The sequence below is a fragment of the Nomascus leucogenys genome, chromosome 18 (assembly GCF_006542625.1).
Source record: "Nomascus leucogenys isolate Asia chromosome 18, Asia_NLE_v1, whole genome shotgun sequence".
Classification (NCBI taxonomy): Eukaryota; Metazoa; Chordata; class Mammalia; order Primates; family Hylobatidae; genus Nomascus; species Nomascus leucogenys.
In genome coordinates this window covers 58,391,954-58,412,392 of record NC_044398.1, presented here as the reverse complement: position 1 = coordinate 58,412,392, position 20,439 = coordinate 58,391,954, and the positions used below count along the sequence as shown (strand labels likewise).

General features: G+C 36.2%; 1 protein-coding gene across 5 annotated transcripts in view; it reads right to left on the bottom strand.

The window, feature by feature from the left end:
- The window catches only part of SEC24B (SEC24 homolog B, COPII coat complex component), a 106,725-nt gene that overhangs the window by 54,348 nt on the left and 31,938 nt on the right, over positions 1 to 20,439 (bottom strand). For 3 of the 5 annotated variants that reach the window (XM_030798124.1, XM_030798125.1, XM_030798128.1), the window contains exons 3-4: positions 12,980 to 13,147; positions 4,820 to 4,924 (exon numbers count right to left, since the gene is read on the bottom strand). In XM_030798124.1, the coding sequence (XP_030653984.1) occupies positions 4,820 to 4,924; positions 12,980 to 13,147 (273 nt within the window). The remainder of the gene's footprint in view (positions 1 to 4,819; positions 4,925 to 12,979; positions 13,148 to 20,439) is intronic. The other 2 variants (XM_030798126.1, XM_030798127.1) reach the window with 1 other exon arrangement.

Sequence of the window (20,439 nt, the reverse complement as noted above, 5' to 3'; positions counted from 1 at the left end):
CTTGGATAGCATCGATTTGCCTCAGTCACTTCACACTACAATTACTGAAAATAAGTATTCTGAGATCAAATGGGGGTCAAGTATGAAATGCAGTACTTGGAAATAATTTTCTCTCATTCTTTTACTGGCTCTATGTTACAGCTTGAAAGAAGAAAAAAGGAAAGAGAAAAAGAGAGGGAGCTGAAATCTAAAGAAGTAACTAGGAGAACAGACCAGAAGAATAGCTCAGAATCCTTGAAGCTAGGGAAGAGTATCAGAAAGCAATTAAGCCTTTAAAAAAAGGCTTAAGTTGTTTTCTGTCTCTAAAAGACAAGCAATATGGGTCAACAAAGGCAATATACTTACTAGTATTGCTAAACTTGAAATTAGCCAGATAATTTGAGATTTCCTCATAACATGCACAAAACATGAAAAGGCTATAACTCAAACTCCATGTCCACTCCCTACCAGTTGAGGGAAAATGGACACCTGACATCTGTGAGCTGCTCCTCATTAGTAACAACAGATTTCATAATAACACCTACTCCACAGAGCTACTATTACAACTTAACAGATATCACAGGTATAACAGCTATTAGCAACAGACTCAGGAAATGTTCTTCGTGTTCTCTCTTCCCTCTCTCTCCAAACAGCGCTACAGAGGGGGAAAAAACAAAACAAGACAGACACCTCCTGATAGATTTTCCAATTGTTTTTTTTCCTCAGCTTTCAGCCAAACTTTCCTCAACACTTAACACTGCTAACCCAATAACTTCTGATTCTCCAACCTGCTGGTTGATTTTTCATCACTGTTCAGTAAATTTTTTTCAAAGTTGGAGAACAATCCCACATAAACACACAAAAATCTCACAAATAAAGGGAATAAATGCCACTGAAATGCTTAGAGCACTCCAAATCACTACTTTATTAGACACTTACATGTAATCCACACCAATTTCAGCCACTTTCTTTTTACCTCTGTACATATGAAAAAAATTATTGTAACTGGGCAAGGTTTAAAAAATAAAATTCCATTTAAAGCTAGACTTTCTTCCCATCCCACCACTGAGAATGTTTCTTTAATTTGCAACCAACAAAGATATTATTTTAAAAAACCATGAATAGACAACACCAAGATTATAGTAAAAATGTCAATAATATAGTCTTATTTTGTGGAGTAGAAAAAAACCCAGGAGTAAGACAACATGTAAGTTTAATACTGTAGTGACTACCGTCATGTGCCCTTTACTTCCCACCTACTCTGGCGGTTTATGTTCTCTCACTAGACAGGAAGACACCTTCTTTTTCATACTTTTCTGCAGAAAGACCTCAGTTTGAATCTCTACTCTGCCTACTGAGCAGCTGTGTGACCACAGACAAATGTTACTTAACATGTTCAGGCTGCAGTTAATTCATCTGTAAAACAGAGTTGATTATTTCTGCCTTGCAGAATTGTTGAGAAGAACAGACAATAACACAATCTCAATGCTGGTAATGACAGCTAATCTTTCTGAGTGTTTACCATTTGCCACACACTGTTCTAAGCTCTTTATAAACAATATCTTCAATCCTTAAAACAACTATATGTAATTGTTACTATCATTATCACAAAGCTAGAAAGTGACAAAGTCGGGATGTGAGTCTAGAAAAACTGACACAAAAACCGAGGGAGACATACTAGCTCTGTATTGCTAAGACTGGCATTCAGTAAGTGCTAAAAATGTTAGCTATTATTAAAATCCAAATGCCATAAAAACTCAGGAATTTTAAATCTATAATACACTCAAGAAAAATAATAAACAAAGACATTAGAAAAAAGCCATAAATCCTAAATCTTTTTTTTTTTTTTTTTTTTTGAGACAGAGTCTTGCTCTGCCACCCAGGCTGGAAAGGCAGTGGCGTGACCTTGGCTCACTGAAACCTCTGCCTCCCAGGTTCAAGCAATTCTCCTGCCTCAGCCTCCAGAGTAGCTGGGACTATGGGTGTGCGCCACCACACCCGGCTAATTTTTGTAAAATTTTTAGTAGAGAGAGAGTTTCACCATGTTAGCCAGGCTGGTCTCAAAATCCTGACCCCAGGTGATCTGCCTGCCTCGGACTTCCAAAGTGCTGGGATTACAGGCGTGAGCCACTGCACCCAGCCACCAAATCTTTCTGATCTCTCTTTTTTTTTTTTTTTTCTTTTTTGGAGAACAGAACATTTACATAGTCTCAAACAATCTCCCCACAAATTACTTATTAATTTTAACAGGGAAAAATAGTAACTTTATAGTGGAGAAACCTGGCAGATACCACCTTATTCAAATAATAAAAGTTAACCTCATCAATATGAGAGCAAATTGACATCATGTGCCTCAAATAGGATGCACTGAGGACACAACATTGCTTTAGTGGTAATCCTCCGAAAAATGCATGGTCTGAATCTAATCATGAGGAAACCTCAGATAAACCCACATTGGGGAACATTTTACAAAATAACTGGTCTGTACTCTTTGAAAATGTTAAGGCAAGGAAAGAGGCTAACGAACTGTTGGAGACTGAAGAACTCTAACAAGACAACTAAATTCAATGCATGACCCAAATTGGATCCTGGACCATGAAAACAGCTTTATAGCTGATCTACTTCAGACAACTGATATTTGACAATGAACTGTGTTACCAGATATTATTGCATCAATGCTCAATTTCTTGATAACTGTATTTTGGTTATGTAAGACACTGACCTTATGATTAGGAAACATAAAGTATTAGGGGTAAAGTTCATGATGTCTCCAATTTACTTGCAAATGTATAGCAAAAATATGTTGACAGAGAATTATAAAGCAAATGTGGCAAAAATGGTTTATCTGGGTAAAGTGTACATGCGGGTTTCTTTTACACTTCTGTGAGTTTGAAATTTTGTTAAAATTTAAAATTACAAAAAAAATTTCAGAAACATAGATGGGTACTTACATATTTAGAGTAAGAAAAATTATTTCCCACCTGCCACCCCCAATTTTTATCCCCTCCAGTCGCATATAATGATTTAAATATTTTTAAATGCACAGGAAATATAAATTTTTGGTTAAAATGATTGTTTGTAGAACAGATCTTCCCATTTAGAACAGGAGAATTATGGTCACATATAATAACCTGAAAGATCACTTATTGGTTCAGTCTTAAACTATAGGTTGAGCGTCGCTAATGTGAAAATCCAAAATCTTAAATGCTCCAAAATCCAAAATTTTATGAGGGCTGACATGTCACCACAAGTGGAAAATTCCACGCCTGACCTCATATGACAAGTCACAAGCAAAACTCTGTATCATGTACAAAATTATTAAAAATATTGTACAAGGCAAGGCACTGTGGCTCATGCCTGTAATCCCAGCACTTTGGGAGGCCGAGGTGGGTGGATCATGAGGTCAGGAGATCAAGACCACCCTGGCTAACACAGTGAAACCCCATCTCTACTAAAAACACAAAAAATTAGCCGGGCGTGGTGGCAGGCGCCTGTTGTCCCAGCTACTCGGGAGGCTAAGGCAGGAGAATGGTGTGAACCCAGAAGGTGCAGCTTGCAGTGAGCCGAGATTGCTCCACTGCACTCTAGCCTGGGCAACAGAGCAAGACTCCATCTCAAAAAAAAACAAAAAAAAACATATATATATATATACATATATATATATATATGTATATATATAGTACAAGCCTGGTGAGGTAGCTCATGCCTGTAATCCCAGCACTTTGGGAGGTTGAGGTGGGCGGATTCCTCGAGTGCAGGAGTTCAAGACCAGCTTGGGCAACATTGCAAAACCCCATCTCTGCAAAAAATACAAACATGTATTTGTAACTGTGCAGGGTAGCCTGTAGTCCCAGCTATGTGAGAGTTGAGACAGGAGGACGGCTTGAGCCTGGGGGGCGGAGGTTGGCATGAGCCATGATTGTGCCACTGCACTCCAGCCTGGGTGACACTGTGAGATCCTGTCTCAAAAATAAAAAACAAAACAAAATAAAAATATATATATAGTATAAAATTATCTTTAGTTTATGTGTATAGGTGTATATGAAACATAAATGAATTTAGTATTCAAACTTGAGTCCCATCCTCAAACTATCTCATTATGTATATGCAGCAAATATTCTGAAATCTGAAAAAATCTGAAATTTGAAACACTCTGGCCCCAAGCATTTCAGATAAGGGATATTCAACCTGTATTAGAATTAATGGAGGAACTGAACTGCTTAATTTTTAGCAGTGTTCTACCTATCAAAGGCAGAAAAAGATATTAAACAGTTTGCAACACATAACCATATGCACAACTTCTTCAACTAGCAAGATATGTACTACTTCATGAAGCAGGAAAATAACTACAAATTCTGGGCCTTCTAAATACATGACAAGAAAAGCCAAAAGGACCTCACTGAAACACTGCCCTATTTCTCTATCCCTATTATAAAATCCGCATGGCTTATTTTGATTAGACTAAAGTAGCATGCAAAGCAGAAAATGAAGCATTATTCCTAAAACGATGCTAGAGCAATCATCAGCCAAAAGCTTCAGTCAGTACTCATTATTTTGCATGTGACATGGAAGGAAATGCATTTCTGAAAGAAGAATGCACTCTACTATCATGAAAGAGGTATTCTGATTCTATTATTTACAATATGGCAAAGATGCCTAAAGGAGGAAAAACAAAACAAACACCTCATTTTATGTGACACATCTTCTATAATGCAAACCTCATAAGTTCATCATGCTAAATCTTCAAAGACTCTTTTTTAAAAGGCTAAGTAAGACTGTGGAAATAAAAAGAAAACTTGAGCAGGAAAAGATCAAGAACTGGTGTAAAGCTAAAGCAGACCTGCTTCCTCATCCTCCTCCTCCTCTTCCTCATCATCGGAAGTTGATGACAAGGGAGTTGGTGCGGAGCTAGCTTGGTTATTAACATATTCACCATACTGCATGCCTGTAAAGTGGAAAGCACAAACATAAGAGTCAAACCAACAGGAAAGATGAGAAATAAAAATTTGACATTGCATTAAAAGTGAGAAAGAACTCTGACATTCCAAAGAACATCCCAACATGCATATTAATATTAGCAAATTCATTATCAAAACTAGAACCATTAGAAAATCGCTGCAAAGCAGTTTAGTAAAAGCAGCTTTAATATGGACTGGCTTAAGTGTGAAAAGGTATCTATCATGTATTGTCCAATACAGTTAGTATTTAGGAAGCTGCAATAATATTCTCTGAAAAGTTTACTGAGCTCTACACATGTTTATCTTCTTTGACCTTATGGCCCTGTGGTATATTTCCTTTGGGATTGTGCATTTTTGGTGGGCAGTGATCATTTATAGTGAGCTGATTTTGCACAGCATACAAAACACATACTTGGTACCCCTTCCTTCTGCTAATGTTACCTTGATGGTAAACTCAGTTCCCATAACGGAAGAAGAATGACAGTTAAAGAAAAAAACTATATTCAGCATAGTTCTCTGCTAACAGTAGATACTCTGGGAGTGGGGGACGGGGGGCTGGGGGACTTATTAACTGTGACCCTACAAGTGTGAGAATTACAGAAAACTGAATTTTCTGAGACATCCAGTCATGTCAGTGTCATCCTATTGCCTACATGTGAGTCTGAAGCAGATGAATAAGACTGGTCCTGTGTGAAATATACCAACAGAAGGCAGATTCTGTAGAAAAGGGCACAATAATCTGGTATTGGTAACTGTATACTACTTCCCTTTAAAAAATGTAATTGGGTATTTCTATTATTTGATCTGGTGGAATTGGGACTTTAAAAATTAACATCTATACAGTTTTTAAGAAGGAAAATAAAAATTATCTTAATTGAAAATGAAGGCCGGGCACAGTGGCTCATGCCTGTAATCCCAGCACTTTGGGAGGCCGAGGTGGGAGGATCACGAGGTTAAGAGATCGAGACCATCCTGGCCAACATGGTGAAACCCTGTCTCTACTAAAAATACAAAAATTAGCTGGGCATGGTGGCGCATGCCTGTAGTCCCAGCTACTTGGGAGGCTGAGGCAGGAGAATCGCCTCTGCCGGGAGGCAGAGGTTGCAGTGAGCAGAGATCGTGCCATTGCACTCCAGCCTGGTAACAGAGCGAGACTCCATCTCAGAAAAAGAAAAAGAAAAAAGAACATGAGAACACTTCTTAAATAAGAATAAACATCCTTGTATGGAAAATCTCATGGCTGTACTTTGAAAAAAAAAGAAAAAAGAAAGCGAGAAACATAGTGGGGATTTTTAAGAACATTTCCTAATATTGGGGGTACAATGAAGCCCTGCCTCACCAAAATCACACGATAGTGCTTTAATGCGCTCTTTATTTTTTTTTCAGGTGACTATCATACTTGATTAGCATGGATAAACAACTCATCTCTACAGTAAAAAAAAAAAAAAGAATAAAATTTGAGTTTAGAAGCAAAGGTTAAACTGTAGATGAATGAAGCTTTGATCTTTCAACAATGACTAAAAAAAGTCATGGAAAAATCTGCTAGCTTTGCTGAAACATCTTTTAATATCGGTAAAATAGCAGTATCCCAAATTCAAATCAATGTAAATAAAATAAAAAATCAATAAAATCAATAAAATATCAATGTAAATAAAATAAAATAAATGTAAAATAGGTTCAGGTAATACAAGAAACAAACTTAATACCAAAAACAAATTCAGAGTGGCACATTCTTCTGACAAAAAGCCCAATTAAAACGAAAATTTGAGCCAAGCACAATTGCTCATGTCTATAATCCAAGCACTTCGGGAGGCTCAGGCAGGAGTATCACTTGAAGCCAGGAGTTCAAGACCAGCCTGGGCAACACAGTGAGACCCCATCTCTGTAAAAAGTAAAAAAAAAATTAGCCAAGCATGGCGCCCTGCTCTAGGTTGGGTATAGCACATACAAACTACAACAAATGGGGAACTACAGCCGGCAAGGGGTTGATAGCCAAGTCATCTATTCTAGGATATGTGAATGCTTCCTGAAGTGCCTCTAATTCAGATTCTCTTTAAGAGCCAAAATCTATGTATGAGATACACAGATCAAATATATAAGGTGGTAAAATATGACATCCTTTCCCAGAGCTCAGCCTGAAACCCACTGTAGAAATGTACGTACATGGAGTAGCTACCTCTACCACCACCACCACCGAATGGAGAAGGAATGTTATATCACAATTTATTCTATCTTAACCAGAGCTTCCAAGGTATAAATCTACTAAACCAAGAAAGATGAAACACTTTATAGAATCTAACATGACGCAGCACTCTGTTATTTAAAGGGCCCCAATATTTTCGAAAGGACATTTAGTTTAAATTACCAACCATTAAAGTACCCTCAGGCAAACCTTTCCAGGAGAACACATCCTTGGTGCTGCTTAATATTCCTCAGTGTTCCCTAGATACAGCTATACCAGGAATAAATCAAACTAATCTTAAGAGAACAAATCTCTTGTGGAGATTAGCTTTTTTAAATTCAGGAGTTCAGACTTTTGAGTAACTGCTCTCTTTCCTAAACTGGAAACTAGGTGTACACACTAGAAGACTTTTCAAGGGTCCCCACAAAAGAATGGTTTTAAGGAAATCAATTTTCAGATGTCGATTCCTGTAAGTACTCTCTTTCCTCAAACTTACCCACCTAAAGAAGTGCCCGTGTTAATGACAGCCTTTCTTTTATTTTACAAAGGAAACACATGACCTTAGTTTATCCTAATTCTTACTATGACACACTGCTGTAATGTATACAAGTCTCTTATTATACAGTACACAGTAGGAAATACTGAACAGAGAAGGAGCATGACATTGTGGATAAAGATGGGGACTCTGGGTTCAACTCCAGGTTCTATCACTTACTGCTGGTATGTCCTTGAGCAAGTTACTAACCTCTGTTCTTCACTTACATTATCTATAAAATAGGGTAATACTTCAAATGGTTTTGGTAAGGATTAAATCAGTTAATATATTTCAAATGCTTACAATGGTGCATGACGTACTAAATACGAAATAAATGTGAGCTATATCACTAACTTTAAAAACATGTTTTTGGGTATATTCAATTAAAATTATTTTCAGCTGTTCTTTTTAGGGCACATCATTAGAAAAAAAGAAGCCCCTACTAACCTGACTAGCACACTCAGTCCTGCTATTTTATTTTATTAATTTTTATTTATTTTTTTAAGACAGTCTCACTCTGTCACCCAGGCTGGAGTGCAGTGGCACGATCTCAGCTCACTGCAACCTCTGCCTCCCCAGTTCAAGTGATTCTCCTGCCTCAGCCTCCCGAGTAGCTGGGATTACAGGTCTATGCCACCTCACCCAGCTAATTTTTTAATATTTTAAGTAGAGACGGCGTTTCACCATGTTGGCCAGGCCGGTCTCGAAGTCCTGACCTCAAATGATCCACCCACCTTCGCCTCCCAAAGTGCTGGTATTACAAGCGTGAGCCACCATGCCCAGTTGTAATTATTTTAAAAACAAATGGAGTATTTTCTAGGACTACCAAGTGTTTTTAAGACATACTCACTAAAACTCAGATAAAAATTCTGTGATTTCAGAGTCAATGTGACATGCGCAATAAAATATTTTACAACCTTTTCATGATAAAATATAGTCAATTCTTAATTTTTATATTTTACAAAATATTTAACACTTTCTACATCTTTTTAACAAAAAAATATTTACCAACAAGTGAATCTGTTAGTACTTAGTAGTATATGCTTTGATATGTTTTGAGGACTGCTTTTGCCAATTAGGTCATATGGAGATATCATCCATAAAATAAATGGCCTATATCATAGCTTGTTTTTGATAAAAACACACTTACAGGGTATGGTAGCCAGGCACAGTGGCTCACACCTGTAATCTAAGCACTTTGGGAGGCCAATGCGGGAGAATCACTTGAGCCTGGGAGTTCAAGACCAGCCTGGGCAACACTGTAAGACCTCATCTCTACAAATAAGTTTTTAAAAAATTAGTCAGATGTGGTGGTGTGTGCCTGTGGCCTTAGCTCCTCAGTAGGCTGAGGTGGGTATATCGCTTGAGCCCCAGTGGGCGCAAGGGTCAAGGCTGCAGTGAGCTGAGCCACTGCACTCCAGCCCAGGCAACAAAACAAGACCCTGTCTCAAAATAAATAAATAAATAAATAAATAAATAAATAAATAAATAAATAAATAAAAAAAAATAATAAAAGGTATGGTAAGCTATACTGGCCATGGTAGAAGGAAATTCAAAATATTTTGAATAACTGCTGATAGAGTAAAACAAGTACTGAGTTTGAAGGCAAAAGGTGTGCAATGGGCCTGGGTACCTCTCCTACCAACTCTGTAGGTCTTAAGGTAAGACATGTAACCTTCCTAAACTTAAATTTCCTCACTTACAAAAGAAAGATAACATATGATATGCTTGTTCCATGTGATGAGAAAGTAAGACAGATAGAAAAAGTTAAAGGGATTTGCAAATTACAAACTGTTACATGAAATAATAATGTTAACAACTACCACCTGGAAAATAAAATCTAACAAACAATAATTTCTGACATGTAACTCAGAAGGTTAAAAAGAGTAAAAGCAAAATAAAGCAAAACAAAATGATATTGCTTTAGCAGAACTCTTCCAAATAATTCTAATCTACTTTATGTGAACAATGTTTCTCAGCAATTATATGTATAAAAATAAAAACTAAGAATGAAATTTATCTGAACATTATCATATTCTAACAATGAATCATATTCAACTCAGATACAAAGCTATAGTGGGGAGAGGAGACAGCCCATTCATTTCACTGAAAGATGTATTTCCAATAAAAACGTACTTTACATAAATACCAAAATTCATGATGTTTATGTTGTTTTGACCAATTTTATACCAACAATAAAAGTTGTAGTGATTGGCCAGGCACAATGGTCACGCCTGTAATCCCAACACTTTGGGAGGCCTAGGCAGGCAGACCACTTGAGGCCAGGAGTTTGAGATCAGCCTGGTCAACATGGTGAAATCCCATCTCCACTAAAAATACAAAAATTAGTTGGGCATGTTGGCGTATGCATGTAATCCCAGCTACTCAGAAGGCTGAGACATGAGAATCGCTTGCATCTGGGAGGCAGAGGCTGCAGTGACCCAAGATCATGCCACTGCACTCCAGCCTGGGTGACAGAGTGAGTCTGTCTCAAAAAAAAAAAAAAAAAAAAAGAGAGAGAGAGAGAGAGAAAGTTGTAATGATTGATGATGAAGAAAATATACTATTTAGAGACTTAAAGTTATAGATAATAAAACAAATTTTAACATTTCAATTTATATATTATGGTCATGGAAAAGCACAATAGAGTGATAAAAGAGTTTCTAGTATAAGAATATATTTTATTATTACATTAAGGAAAGGGGATATGTCATCAAATAGGAAAATGAAAAATGTAAACTTCCCAAATGTTAAAGAAGGGGTATTTGTGTTTTTTGCAAAAGGATGATGGCAGGTATCATTCCAAAGGGTACATTTGAAAGAATAATGTAACATCTCTGTTTTAAAAGTCAGCCAGCATATATGTTAAAAATTACATAACTACAAGTATTTAAATTTTTGATGAAAAATTTTAGATATCAATCTAAAAAATGTTCAAGTAGGTAGTTTATAAAAGAAATTTTAGGGGCTAGTCAAACACAAATTTGATATCTCCCCTAAAAACAGAAAAAAAATGCTTAGTCTTGGGAGAACAACTAAGCAACGGTGTCTTTGCATTTGGAAGAAAAAAAGCTAATCTCTTTTTAAGTATAATCACTTTAGTAGGTCATATCAGACCCACAGTAAACCCTATGCAGATGATACACTGCACAATTCGAAGAAGCTCCATTCATGTAAATGACAATCCGCACCACCAAATGTGGTAGCCCTGACTCAATTAGGTTGTGTAGCCCAGATCTCTCCAAAGACAAAGAAGTCACTAAGAGGCCATTCTCCTACTTATGAAAAAGGAACAATAAAAACTACAATTCAGATGTCCCCAGTATGATATTTTCTGTTACTTAAGCAAGAAATCTTAGGTAAACCAAGAGTTAGTTTGTCAACAGCCAATGACAACAAAAATTCAGCCTTATTTTATAGAAAGAATACAAGACAGAGATCTGAGTTAAAAAATCTTTTGCTTTGCTACTTATTAACTTGTAGTCTTGGGCAAGTTACCTAACCTCTGTCAATCTCACTTTTCTCATCTGTAAAAAAGGAAGAATATCTATGTCATAAGATTAATATGTGAATTAAGGAGATATAAAGTATCTGATATATTGTATGTGCTCAATAAATGGCAGCTTCTACTTTCAAAATATATTTTAATAGAAAAAAGAAGAAACGTAATTGTTTAGTGGGCAAACTGTTTACAAAATAATATTTATAAAAAGATGGTAGGATGGTATTTACAGTAAGATGGTCAAAAAGAAAATATGATAGGGGCCGGGCGTGGTGGCTCCTGCCTGTAATCCCAGCACTTTGGGAGGCCAAAGTGGGCGGATCACCTGAGGTCAAAAGTTAGAGGCCAGCCTGGCCAACATGGTAAAACCCCATCTCCACTAAAAATACAAAAATTAGCAGGGCGTGGTGGCGTGCGCCTGTAATTCCAGCTACTCAGGAGGCTGAGACAGGAGAATCACTGGATCCCAGGAGGTAGAGGCTGCAGTGAGCCAAGATTGTGCCACTGCACTCAACCGCTGGGTGACAGAGCAAGACTCCACCTCCAAAAAAAAAAAAAAAAAACACAATAGGAAGAAATAAATCAGCAGGGGCAATGTAACAGGCCAAAAAAAGCAAAACATTTAAGAAATGGAAGGCAGTCCTCAATGTAGAGGAAAAACAAGAAAAGACACCATTCGTTTAGTTAGGGCTTTGATCTATCCTAAAAGCTTTTTTGATTCGTGATAAACAAAACTACTACTGGACCTTCACTTTGAAGGCAAATACTTTTAAGAACTAAATTCAATTTCCAGTATACCCACTGGTTTGTTGAGAATCAACAGACACTCTTTGGTGCTCCTAAAAAACCAAGTAAGAAAATGTGTAATGTATCATCTGATCAATTGACAGAAAGGTCTCTGTTGATCACACAGACACTCAACAGATACAAGCAATGAGATCACCCTGGGAATTTATCATGCTTTTTTCCTTTTCTCAGTTTCAGACCTATAAGAAGGTTCTTCACACTCAAGGTTAGGAGCTGTCATTACAGTGAGTACAGTCCCTAAAATAATACAATGGTTGCTCTGGAAATACAAACTATAGATTCTTGAAAACAGTTCAATCATCTCTGATCAAATAAAAAATGCCAATATATTAACCTGAAACATCGATACTTTGGAATTTTAGCCAGAGGGAAAAACAAAAACAAAAAACTGCCAAAAGAAACAATGTGGGGAAGCAGGGTCAAAACAACACATTTTATTACCTTTTACTTACTTAACACACGGAGAATATTAAACAATAAATCATATAGTTCTTCAATGACACAAGAGTATGGGTTACAATTTCATTTTCAACCCCTTTCATTTGCAAAATTCTGTCAAAGCTTACTTTCTATTATCAATACCAAAAAGCACAGAAATAATCAAATAGGATATGGAGAGTCACTAAGTAATAAAGTTTTGGCTTCTCTATCCTAAAAGAAACTATAATAACCTTTAAAAATAGGAAATAAATGTCCCATGACAGAGGAATGAAATAAACCATTATACATTGACACAATGAATAATTAGCCATAAAAAGAGCAATAAAGACACAATATATATGAAGAACTATGTGTAATAAACAGAAAAGCAAAATACAAAATGGTATGTAATTATGTAAAACATATATGAGACACTGTAAGTTAATATTCCACAAGTTGTGTTTGGATTGAGATTATAAATAACTTGTTTTCATATCTTCTATAAATTAGGATCCTACAGTTTAACTTTTTGAAATCAGCTATTCAAATACGTATGTGCGTCTGTGTGTGTATACGATAATAAATATCTCAAATACCTTTTTGTTGTAATAGCTCTGATGGCTGTGTAACTGAGGTCACAGGCTCAACTGGGTGATTTGCAGTGGGAGGTGTTCTTGTTGATGAGGATCCTGATAAAACAGTGGATACCACTGGGCTGGACTTGGGAGGCTGAACATTTTGCATAACAGGACAGGATAAAGAATCTGCAACTGAAGAGAAGAAACTATTTCATCCACAGAAACTTGAAATATATTAATATATAATATAGTACTACATATAATACTATATATAATATATATAATTATATAATATATAATAATATATATCACTAACAAAATACAGTTTATCTGAAGTTCTTGTAGAAACTTCAATAGCATCACATTTACCTAGTATATCTAGAAAAGAAGGTGGTACAAATGATTTTTAAAAACTGAAAAATTACTCATCAAATGTTTTAATAAACTTTAATGACAATTTTCCTAAAATATTTCACAATCTTCCTTACCTTCTTAAACAAAATGAACTCAGAAAACTTTTATTTACTAATGATCTCTATGAATACTAATTATCGTACAGATTATTGTACTATGCAATGGTGACTCAGGTAAGGAGATGAATAAGAGGTTTTTGACTCTGCAATAATGTGGTCTCTGAATTCCATAAACACTTCTAGTATCAGTTCAGATCTCATTCTGCACTGTAAACTGCTACTTCTCATTTGCTGTTTCTAACCAGATGCCTTATTTCACATGTAACTAAGTAAGGGCCTAACCATAACACGAGGTTGAACTTCTGGAATAAAGTGCACATGACTCATCATGGGTCTTTGTGATTGCTCAAAATACCAAATGTCTCCTAGAAGGCAAAATCGTCCCTGGTTGAGAAATACTGGATAAGTTATTGAAGATAATCTTCAAGATTATCCAACCAAGAGATAACTGAAAAACCTATGGCAAAAGACTACTGGTGAGCAGTCACGATATACTGAATAAATCTACATATATATACCTGCACATATATGTACGTGTGTCTATGTATAGTGTGTGTGTATATATGTAAACAACCTTAGTTCTGGGACTGAAACAAATAGGAATATGGTGACAAAACAAAATGTGTTATATGTCCTAACAATGTAAAAACAACATAAGCACATATGAGGAATGGGGAAAGAAGGTAGTCTAAATATGCTGTTTCATCATTTTTAGTAGGAACATAAACTATCATTGTGGAAGATTAAAAACATCATCACAATATTTTACAGTTCCTTTCATCAATATGGAGTCTATTTTACCACCCTTTGAATCAGAGCAAACCTGTGACTGGCTTTAATCAACAGTATGTGGCAGAAATAAGAGTGTACAAGTCCCAGACCTCAAGTCTCGAGGGACACTGCAGCTTACACCTTTCCACTCTGAAATGCTGCATGGATCATCATGTAGGGAAGCTGGTCTAGCCACATACAGAAAAACAGAAACCCTAGTGAAGAGTCTGCACCAACTGCTAGACATGTGAGTGAAGCCATCTTAGAATCTTCTAGTCCCGCAAACCTCCAGCAAAATGAATTCACATGAGTGAATTCAAGCAAAACCTGCAGAAGAACTACTCAGCAAACCCGCAGAACCAAGAAAAATAATACATCATTGTTATTTTAAACCAGCAATAGATAACTGACATTATCATTAAAACTGCCAACATAAAACAGTGATTAAGAATATTTAACAGTATCCAAGTAAAAACTGAGAAAGATGTAATTGTCTGAAATTAGGGTCGGGTGTGGTTGCTCATACCTATATCTCAGCAGTTTAGGAGGCCAAGGTGGGCAGATTGCTTGAGCCCAGGAGTTTGAGACCAGCCTGGGCAATACGGCAAAATCCCATCTCTACTGAAAAATACAAAAATTAGTCGGGCATGGTGGTACGCATCTGTGGTCCTCAGCTACTGGTGAGGCTGAGGTGGGAGGATAGCTTGAGCCCAGGAGGAGGAGGTTGCAGTGAGTCAAGATCTTGCCACTGCACTCCAGCCTGGGTGAAAGCGGGAGACCCTGTCTCAAAAACATAAAATGAAATCATATCAGGTATATGTGTACATACACATATGTATTGATACACACATATGTATGTGTGTATATATATATGCATAAAATAAATACCCACGAATTCAGCATCCAATTTTGAAAATAAAACATTTCCAATATTGTTGAAGCTCTCAATATGCTCCTCACAGAAGGCATTCCCCTGCCCCCTCCTGAATCATGTTTATTATTCTTTTGCTTTTGTTTTCAAATAGTTTACCACACATGTAAGTATCCCTAGACATTATTTTTGCTCGTTTTGTAAACTTTGTAACAATAACATACTGCAGGTAGTCTTCCATATTTCCTGTGCCACATTCCTGGGATTCAGTCATGTTAATGAGTGCAGCTCTACTTCATTTTCACTGCTGTTCAGAAGTCCAATGGAAGAATATAATTTATTTATTCATTCTGCTATTAATGGACTTTTAGGTTATTTCCAATTTTTTGTTTTCACAAACAGTGCAGCTGTGAATACTCACGCACTTGTCCCTGGTATAGATGTGCAAGTTTCCCTAGGGCAGAGCTTCTATACATAGGTGCCACAGCTCAAATATGTGGAGGTGTGCAGCAAGGGATATCGAATCCCTCAGCCCCGGGGACAGCTCTGTAGGAAATGAGGTCTTTGGCCTAGAAAGCAGACTAGTCTCTTTGTCCAGTATCTCAAACAAAAATCATTTGCCATAGACACATCCATCTAAAACAAGAAGTGGTGCTTTATGGCCCTCATATTCAAAGTGTAGTCTACAGACTAGCAATACCTCATGTGGAAGCTTGTTAGAAAGTAGAATCTTAGGCCAAGCCATAAAAGATCTGGTGAATTAGAACCTACATTTTAAACAAGATCCCAGGTGACACAGATGTATAGTTTGAGGAGAACTTCTCTAGAGTATATGGAAGACAGATAGCTGTGTTGTGCGGTGTGGTTATTTTCAATCCACTAATGCCAAATTTTCCTAAAATATGAATGAATATACCCTCCTACCAGGAGTGTCTAAGAGTTTTCTGTTACTCCACATCCTCACCATTCCTTGGTATTGTTAGACTTTCTAATTTTTACCCATCTGTTACTAGGTATAAGATGATATCCCATTCTAGTTTTAATTTACTTTTCACTGTTTATTAATGAGATTATGTTTTCATTTCATCTTCTGTGCAATGCCTATTCAAGGATTTTTCTTTTGGTTGTTGGTCTTTTCTTTATTAATTTCTATGCAGCACTTGTATATTCTGGGTAAATACTGTAAGTATACACATTTTTCCCCAGTTCGCAGCTTGTGTTTTCCTTTTCTTCATGTTGTCTTTCAATAAGGAAAAGTTTGAAATTAGAAATGAGCCGAGTTTATCTTTTACGGCTAGCATTATGTGCATTGTCCTTAAAAAATTCCTTCCCTACCCCAAGGTTCTAGAGACAGTCTCCTATATTTTCTCTGAGAAGTTTTAAAGTTTTGCCTTTTTGCATTTACACATTTACTTCACCTGCAATTAATTTTATACATGGAGACTTTATCCTTCAGATTACAGCTGAAGTATTACTTTCTTAGGGAAGACTTATCTAGGCTTCATGACTAACAGGCTAAATGCACCTAAAGTAATGCTCTGAAGTACCATATACGGTTGCTTCATGATACTTAAATAATAATAGGAATTTTACATTCATTTGTGTTTATCTGGATATTTGCTTCTCTAAGTGAATTGCAAACTTTATGAGAATAGCACTAAGTGTTTTTACTCACTATTTTATCTCCCAACATTAGAACAACTCATGGAACATAGTTAGCTTTCAAGTATTTGTTGGATGAATGGAGACAAGGTCTACTAACATTAAGGACCAGGGAAGCACGCCAACCAAGAAGCTGCTCCTTTCACAAAGGGAATTTGACAAAACAAACAACACATAAAACTGGACTATGCAAAATGCATTGCTGCACTGTTTAGTTTCTGTGGTGTGATTTCTGAGAGAAGGAAATCATGATTCAAGAATTTTTTTTTTTTTTTATAATTATGGCAGTTCCTCAGTTAATTTTTTACTTTTACTCCTGGGCTCAAGTGATCCTTCTGCCTCAGCCTCCCAAAGTGCTGGAATTACAGGCTGAGCCACCATGCCGGGCCTTTAGTTCTTAGTAGCTCCTTAGTTCCCTGATAGTTACTTAGAATTCACTTCTTCATGCATAATACATATGAGGATTAGGTATGTAGACGGCCTCTGAAAAGAATACTCCTTTATTAATACAATCCTGTAAAAGTAAGCCCTATCTTAAGTAATTGTGCAAAAAATTCTTTAGAAACTAGGGAGAGATTAGTACCACTACCCATTCAAGCTGTTCAAGCTAGAAATTTGAAGTCATCTTGTATTCTTCTTTTTCCTTCATAAACTATATCAACAAATCCTTGAAGTCATCTCTATCATTTGTCTTCTGCATAAATAAATCCAGCCCAAGTTATCATCCTTCACCGAGATAACTGTAGTAATTCCTTTCCAGCTGGTTTTCCTGATCTAGGTTCTTCCTCCTCCAGTTATCTACTACACTGTTCACAGAAGAAAGTTCTGAAACACAAATCTGATAGTGCCAATACCTTGCTTATAAACTTTTAATGGCTGCTGATTACATATAGGACAAGGCATATGTTTTTCTTTCATTAATTCCTCTCACCTATCCAAATGCCACAGTCCAGCAGAAATTGAGGCTGATACTCTGGAGAGGGGATAACAGCTAAAGCCAGAATCTGAAGTAAGTGAACACAAAGATGCACATCTCATCTTCTCAGCTTGGAGAGGGAGAACATGTAGAAAAATTTACAAGTAGTGGGCACAAAGTTGAAAAAAGATGAAAAAAGGTTCAACAGTATCTTTAGAAAAACTGAAGGAGTAAGTATGTGAGGGAGTAAAATTACACTATTCCCATAATTCTGCAATCACACAAGTTTCCAAAACTAAAAATAGTCTCTTGTACTGCACTACTTGTATTTCGTATGAGCATTTTATTTTTCCAATGTGGTCGTCTAATTTATTTCTTACTTATATTTCTATGTCCAAATAATCATGTCCTACAAGGTATTTGCTTTTGCTTTTCCTCAGGCACATTACCAACCAGGGATGACAGATAAAGTATTAACTTATCAGTGACTATATCTTAGTGTCATGTGTGTAGTGGACTTTTATTCAAGAATTATATACCGCTTCTCGGCCTTCTGGCTAAGATCAACTGTGAAGAATTATATAAATGCTTATTATTTTTACTCAAGTAGCTTTTTAAATGCTTTTGTATAAAACTGTGCATCAGAAAACAGCATTAATCAGACACTACTGTTTTATAATATGCTATCAAGATGTGGTTCTTATTAAGCAAGAAATTTTCAAAATAATTTTAATCAAAACAATTTTTCTGGCAAAATTCTACATCTTGGCAACAAGACTTATCTTGCTAATTTTTAAAAGTATGTGCTTTGTAAAACAAAGAGATACTAAAGACAAATTAAGAAAATTATTTTAAATGAATCTACAGAGCTTTGGTACTCATCTTGCTGTCAAAAATGGGCATCTTTACATCCCCAAGTCACACTCAGGCAACTTCACCACAAACTAAAAAAGAGCTTCTGTACTTACTATTACAATTCTATACTAGGTTACTTGACTATACTAGAGATTCACCTACAGTGACAGTTTTAAAATTTTTAAATGGCCTAATGAAATGACACCTTTTAAACACTAGCCAAAACTGCAACCAACTTTAACAACTAATGTAACGCTCAAAACATACATACTTGGAGTGGACTTTTTAATAAAATAATTGAAGTTCTAGTACTGAATTATAATGTACTAATAGGCTTTTCTAAAATAAAGCAAATGAGATAATAAAGGTCCCCTTTAATCTATGTTTTGAATATGAATTCATTAGCTGCCTAAAAATAACAGTATGTATCCATCTATCATATTTTTGATATTTGCTTAACTCGGGTTTATGCTTTTGCATCTCCAACTCTATAAAATGACTGAGGACTTTTAGTGTATCTGAAATGAAGACAGTATAATCAAGTAGTAAAGAAGGTAATCATTTTTGTCAATTATTCAAAGGTTGAATTTAACACAAAACTATTGGCCGGGCACGGTGGCTCACGCCTGTAATCCCAGCACTTTGGGAGGCCTAGGTGGGCGGATCACGAGGTCAGGAGATCGAGACCATTCTGGCCAACATGGTGAAACCCTGTCTCTACTAAAAATACAAAAAATTAGCTGGACGTGGTGGCGGGTGCCTCTAGTCCCAGCTACTCAGCAGGCTGAGGCAGGAGAATGGTGTGAACCCGGGAGGTGGAGCTTGCAGTGAGCCGAGATCGCACCACTGCACTCCAGCCTGGGCGACAGAGCAAGACTCCGTCTCAAAAAAAAACCAAAAAACAAAAACAAAACACAAAACTATATTTAATACCTAAGATTTTCATTTTAATGTGAAAATATAATTTGAGTATTGAAAGCAATTATGTTGCCAGACTTTCTAGAACATTAAACTCAGTATTTCCATACCCTGTACCTAGTACAAGGTACTTTTTACCTAGGCTCCCCAAGGCACTGCAACAAATTCGCAGGTTTCCAAGGAATATTTTAAACTGTCAAGAAAAACAATGATATGTGTCAAATACCTTATGAACTACTACTAAGTTACATGGGGCACTTGAAAAATATTGAAATATATCAACTGAGAAAGTTTGGGAACTTTGGCAATATTTAATTTTAAAGTAGATTTTTAAAATAACCTCTATTTTTTTGAAATGAAGTATGTTTGTCATATTAACCTGAGATAATATTTAATTTGTCAACCTCTGAACTTCAATTAAAAAGTAATTTACCAATCCAAATGCAGGAAAAAAAAAACCCACTTCTGAACACAAATTAAATTCTAAAATATATTCATTATGGCATTCACAGTACAGTACTAAGATTAAAAGAATGAAAATATATCCTGCCTCTCTGCCTACAGGACCCATTACAGCAGTTATTCAAACAGAGAATCGTTTTGTAATTATTCTCCCCCTTTATTTAATCTTTTCTTAATGATAGGCCTTTCCCAATTACTTGTTATGTTCATTAGCCAAGTGACCCCATATTTCCCTGACACATCTCAATATAAATTAGTTCCATATAGGATGCTATTCCCACCTCAGAACTAAGATAGGAATTACTTATATTTCTTTTGTCATGAAAGTCACAAAATCCTTAAGTTGGAAGGACTTTAGGATAAGTGGATCTGTAAATGGAATGTTGAAAGAAGAGAGAGGAAAACAATTTCTAGAGGACAGAACACCCTGGTTCTGAGGGAGACAGAAGAAAATGACCTCTAGGCCAAGCTCTGTTTCCAGCATTAATGACCACAGGCAATTCAACTTGGATAACTTTCTTCATTTGTAAAACAAAAGGACTACAGTAAA